Source organism: Colobus angolensis, unplaced genomic scaffold, assembly GCF_000951035.1.
Source record: "Colobus angolensis palliatus isolate OR3802 unplaced genomic scaffold, Cang.pa_1.0 Scaffold270, whole genome shotgun sequence".
NCBI lineage: Eukaryota > Metazoa > Chordata > Mammalia > Primates > Cercopithecidae > Colobus > Colobus angolensis.
In genome coordinates this window covers 1,167,035-1,173,216 of record NW_012115933.1, presented here as the reverse complement: position 1 = coordinate 1,173,216, position 6,182 = coordinate 1,167,035, and the positions used below count along the sequence as shown (strand labels likewise).

The following is a 6,182-nucleotide window of genomic DNA, read 5'->3' as shown; positions in this document are numbered from 1 at the left end:
CTTTAGATACACTGTGCAGATTTTAGGCCGAACTGGAGCAACAACTTAGGTTCATGGACCTGCTGCCTCTCACCCCAAGGAGCTGTGCTGCTCCCTTCATTCCAGGACTGGTGCCTACTGCTCCTTCCCTATGCCCCTCTGTGCAGCTGCAAGTTCTGCCCATTCAGGAATGTGCTGTAGCCTAAGAGTAGAAGCCACTCCAACCTTTCCCACACCAACTCCTTCCCCATTTTAAAGCTGAGACATGGCCTCCAACATAACCCTGACCCAGCAGAGATTGTGTGTGTGTGAGCAAAAACCATAGATGAGGACAGTTAGGGTGGGGGAAGAAGCAGTAGCAATAGCTCGAGTTATTGCCCCTGCTCCCCAGCCCCAATGGTCAGGTGGTAGAAGTGTGCTCACTAATGAGACTGGGGCCTTGTGAATATCCTCAGATGGATCCATGTCTCAGTCCATACTAACTCTGCTCAGTTGTTCCTAAACGAAAAATGAGAATGTCAGTTGAGTTTCTTATTTGACTGTGGCTTTGAGAAAGAAAATATACTCAGGTCTTATATCAAACACATTTATTCTTGAAGTGAGAAGCTCATCAAGGATAGCTAGAGAAGAGTGAAATATTTACAGTAAAAAAGTATGGATGCTAGCCAAACATCAAATTCTGTCACTGCAGAGCTATTCCAATAGTACTTTTCCACCATGACACATCACACATGTTAAAATTAACTGCATTCTTGTAACACTTCTCAATGGTTGTATACAATAATAGAAGCAACATTCTGGGACTCCCTTTCTTAAGATCCTACAGAATGAATTTATGCACACACAAAAACAAGTATAATACAAAACATTCAAAACAAGTCACATCCATTTTTTTAAAAAAAGAAAACAGCAAGATGAAAATAGGCAAGTGATGGGTTGCTACTTCTATGTGCAAGGTACTGGATTCTTGCATTGAGAATCCTAGTGTCGGGCCTCACGTCAAACATCACATCAAAAAAGTGTGCAGAAAAATGAGTCGCCTTCAATATGAAGGATGTGAGTTGTGTACACTGACAATGGTCTCAAAGATACAACATTATTGCAGGAGGAATGCCTGTGTACAGAGCGGACCATCTTATGAGGACAAAAACTCATGAGTTATCAGATGACCATTCAGATATTTGGGTTAAACAATGACAGTTTTCTGATTTAATCAAGGCACTTGCAAAGAACTATCTTTGACATGACATGAAGTCCCTACGTGTTGTTAGTCATTGATGATGGCATGGTTTTTCTACACCAAGCATTCTATAACAAGAACCCAAGCCTGACATTTTGATCACAAAGTCACTTATAACATCAGGACTGCAAAGCCAGATTTGCTAAAACTTTCCCCAAATTATGACTTTTTTATAGATCACATCCGAACAGAAAGGCTTCACTTAAGATCTTGATTCTCCAGAGCTATAATTCATCTTTCTCCAATACCACCCACATTCTTAAAGGTTATTTGACTTTTCTCCACAAGGATATGTAGAATGGATCTTTTCCCCCTCCAGAAATAATTTCCCCAGGAAAGAATTGTAAAACCAACTTAAAAACACAAATAACCTTACATTTTTTCCACCAACAATGATCAGACCTCCCACTCCTCTGACTTGAGCTTCAGAGCCCTTTGTGTATACTTTTCACACATTCCTCATACCATTAACACAGCTTTCCATCACCATCAGCCATCCTTCCTCAACTTTTCCTTGCCCGACATGAAAGCTAGTGGATTGAGAGGGAAAGAGGAAGGGCACTGAAAAAGTATTACCTTTATAAAAATAGTTTTCAACCTGTTACTTGAACCTCCAAAGCCAAATTGGGTAACATTACCTGTATAGACCCCAACACTAAATTCTCAAGTGGCTTTCTTTTCCATAGCCAGGTCTCAAAAGCTCAAATCTAAATCTACTGATGGAGTAGCAAAGGCTTCCTAAAATTGAGCAATACAGACCTAGGATTGCATGGGGGAATATGACAAGTTAAGACCAGTTACATTGTTGCTTAATTCATCGATAAGAGGCCAAGTTCTCCATTCTCCCCCAGCTCTGCCACTCTGGGAAGAGCCCACTAGCCATCCTCGGACTGCCAAAGATTGTTGACTCTAACTCTGTCTTAGGAGAGGTCTGGTGGAATGCACAGTCCTGGGGTGCCATCTGTGTCTGCACCCCATCAGGCTTCCATTGAACATGAACAATTCTATAATTCTGACCATCATTGTTGTCCCAAAAGACTTGCCCATTAGCATGGTAAGAAATGCAGAACTCAATTTTCTGCTCAGTTGGAATGACAGGGGGTAAGTCAATGGCAAATGAGAAGGTATCACTATCTGAGCCACCATACACATTTTTCATGTAGACACAGTCCACATCAGTGTAGCTTTTCCAAGAATCAAAAGTGATACGGATCTGAACTTTCTTCTCAAAACTCACATTTTTGACTTTCACAGTCCCTGTCACTGTTCGCTCTTGCAACGAGCAGTTCTCCAGACAGACAAAGTTCTTCTGAAAGTGACTCCGGAAACTTAAGTAATCGGTTGAAGGCTGAGGGAAATCTAAAATCAAGTTTTTCTCCTCGTGGCGTTTTAAGGCAGAGGAGATATCATTAAGGTCCAAGAGATCAAACTGGAGATCCCACGCTGGTTCTTCTGGGAGGTCAGAGAAGACATGGATGGCGGTGAGAGAGAGGCCCTTGGAGTCAGCAAACACAACGCGCTTCTTGGCTTGGTTGTGCGAGCACTTCCAGTCATTCTGTGATTTGGCTTCCTGTTTTATGTTGAGACATGGTTTCAGAGGCTTTAATTTATTCACAAAATGTCTTCTTTGAAAGTCATCGTAAGGGCCCAGGAAACTCTTCACAGGTGGTGAATGAGCCAAGCAAAGCCTCATGGCCACATCCACGGGCATGACCGAACTTGTCAAAGGACGTGGATCTAAAACCTGGATCATTCTGGAATGCAAAGGGAAGAGGGATTATCACCTGGATCGGAAGTGCTCTTTCCCAGTGCCAAATACATATGTACTATTTTTGTGCTGACTGAATTATAGCCAGTGCAGTAGATATCAGGCAAGTGCTATCATATATAGTAAAAGAGAACAGTATTAAGTGATCAGATCTTCTTTCTATGTCTACCTCTACCCTTGGCTGGCTAAAGGCTAAGTGTTAACTGCTTAAAACACTTAGAGGATGATGGGGGTCTCAGTTTCCCCATCTGAGAAATAAAAGGGTTCGATTTGATTATCTCCAAGGCAGCCTTGAGAACTGTGTGCTCTGTTCTGGACCAGCGGTCCTCAAACCTGTCTGGTCACTACGCCTGGGGAATTCATTTTCTTTCTTTCTTTTCTTCCCTCCTTCCCTGCTTCCTTTCCTTCCTTCCTTTCTTTTTCTCTTCCTCTCGTTCTCTCTCTCTCTTTCTTCTTTTTTCTTTCTTTCCAATTCCTGGGACTCAGAACCACTGAGGCAGAACTTCTAGGGCTAGGGCCAAGGGATGGATATGTTCTTAAAGCTTCCCAGGTGATTCTATGGCCAGACAGGTTCAGAAGTCACAGTTCCAGACCCTCTGCTCCCTCCGGCTACTTTGGTTTATTTTGCTGCTAAATTGATTGACACTTCTCTGGTAAGGGAATTCACTTGGAAAAAAAAAAAACAAAAATAACACGCAACAGTTTTGAGAGTGAGAAGGCTAGAGAAGAAGTCAAAGAATTCTCTTTGTACTTTGATTGTCATGCTCTTCCTCATTTTTCACAAATAACCACTGAAATACAAATCAATAATTCATATGTACTTACAAACTGTGTAACTGATATTTCATCTAAAGAGATGCCCATGCCAAGTTCACATTTAAGTGGAAAACCTGATTACCTGAAAGTTGGAGTGTTTTAAAATATACATTATATATATGCAAACTTATAAATATTGAAAAACTCTATAAGAAATGCACCTTTCCTAATAATGTAATAATCATTATCTCTGGGCGATAGGACTATATCTATTTTCATTTTTGTTCCTTTTTTGGCATTTTCTAATAGACATTTATAAGTAGAAAGACAATAAAGCTATTTAAAGTTTTAAACATGACTATGCTCAGCAATATTAAACCAAGAAGCATCCACAAAGAAGACTTTTCTCTGGCCTTTAGCCCTCATTATATATTTCCAAGCTTATGGTATTAGGATTTTTCCCCCTATCTTAGCCTTACAAGCAAGGAGTGTGTGTATACTGTACATGACATTTCTCAGTCTGGCTTTAGGAACTCTCCTTACAGCAGCTCTAAACATGTATCCAAGTGGTCATTATCAGAAAAATGGGTAATAACACTCGCAGAATTTACTGTATTAGCTCTGGGGTTTTTCTGGGAGACCTGCAAACTTAGGACAAACAAATGAAAGCTAAAGCTATATTTGTGGGTCTAATAATAGTTAATAGGCAAGATTTTTAGAGAAGTCTTCTGCTAAGCTATGTTTGGAGAAGCTATTTAAAGTAGTTTTATGGCAGTTTATTTTATTTTATTTTTGCTTTTTGCATTTATAGAAAGACAGTTTTAGTTTGGGGATTTCCTTGGAACTTTAAGTTCTGGACAAGAGTTAAAAGTAATCGTTTGCTCAAACTCTTGAGATTTTGCTATGGCAAACTGTGATAAGAAGGACGAATGAATGCAAACGTCGTCCTGTAATTTTTTTCCTCCAAGCTAAACCACCTAACCAGCAATGTCAGAGTGCTGTTCTCACCACTTCAGCTGCCTGAGTCTTTGCGACATTTGCGCAGAACCAAAAGAACAGCCGCATCCATGAGAAAATCAGAACTCAAGCTGATTCACGTTGATAACTTCTGCTTTAAGATGCTGATTGCTAAAATAGTCTCTGCTTAAGAAATAGAGTCAAATTTCTACACCTCCAAGGCCTCTCGGTTGCCAGATTCAACTAAGCAGTCAGCTCCCTTATCCTCCCCTGGGGTGCCCATTTCCAGAGATGACAGAACTGAAACGCCCCCCAACTTCCCCACAGCTGCGCGTTCCCCTGTGTTCCTAGCGCGCAGAGGTGCAGCGAACCTACCTGGTGCAGCTCATTAGGCAGACAGGCGGCGGACCGTGAAAGCCAGCACCCACTGCCTGCACAAATTCGAACCACAGCTCCCGGTCTTTCCCCCGCGGCGGTCGCTGGGAGAGATTGAGGGCCCGGCGCCTAGAGGCCGCTTATCTGCTCCGAAGCACGTGACCCGATCCCTGGGACCAATCGCCGGGCCTCGGGCGCCATGGCGCGACCAACCAGCACCCAGCTGGGGCGCGAGCCCTCGCCCCGGGAACATGATCGCCCCGGGGCCGGACGTGCAGAGCGCGAGCTGGGCATCCCGGGGAGGTTCTGGGACTCCGCGGCCAGCTGGACGCAGCCGCGTAACGGGAACCCTGGGCGAGGGGCCGGGCAGGCACGTACCGCATGCAGCGGGCGCCGGCCAAGAGAGAGCGCAGCCAGCCTCGCCCAGGCGGGGCGCCAGTGCCTCAGGCTTGGGGCGGCTGTTACTTGGGAATAGCTTTGTGGGGCAGTGCAGTTGAATCTGCACACAGATGTGGCTCAATCCGAATGTGTATCGCATATGAAATGTTTATGTTGTTCATTGCCCGGTGTATCCGCATTTCTCCCTCATCTTAGCCTGCGCGATCCCAAACTGGCTTCATGCTTTTAACAAATGTTGTTAGGAAAGCCTACGAGCCCCATTAAACAGCGAGGCGGCATTTAATTAAAAGACACTTTGTATTTCTGTCTATTCTTCAATTTTCTCCCCTGCGGGGAACACTAAAGCCGGAAGAGAAATGACCCTTTTCACACATACAGCCGTACGTGTGAAAGAAAAAAAAATCACGCTGAGTATCACTGCGAAAGGCACTTCATGCTTGGGTTTTATTTTTGAAATGAAAATCTAACTAATGGCAGGTCTTCTAGCCCCTTTGGCTCAACCAAAACTAGCTGGAAGGTCTTTGAATTGACACTTACTAGCTACACGAATCTAGGCAAGTTCTAACCTCCGTTTCCTCATGTGTAAAACGGAGATAGTAACGTTCTGATGATGAAGTAAGATGGTGCCAATGAACAGACTCAGCACGATGCCCAGCTCCTGTGTTCAACCTGGGCTACTTCCTAAGTTTCTACTTGATCTCTCAGCTA

The 6,182-nt window shown here is 43.5% G+C and overlaps 1 protein-coding gene across 1 annotated transcript; it reads right to left on the bottom strand.

Annotated features, from left to right (window-relative positions):
- Positions 1 to 551: 551 nt before the first annotated feature.
- On the bottom strand, positions 552 to 5,580 carry PPP1R3C (protein phosphatase 1, regulatory subunit 3C). The gene is made up of 2 exons (XM_011947847.1): positions 5,076 to 5,580; positions 552 to 2,973 (listed from the first exon to the last, which is right to left on the bottom strand). The coding sequence occupies exons 1-2, from the start codon at positions 5,087 to 5,089 to the stop codon at positions 2,034 to 2,036; spliced, it is 954 nt and encodes a 317-aa protein (XP_011803237.1). The 5' UTR covers positions 5,090 to 5,580; the 3' UTR covers positions 552 to 2,033.
- Positions 5,581 to 6,182: the final 602 nt, after the last annotated feature.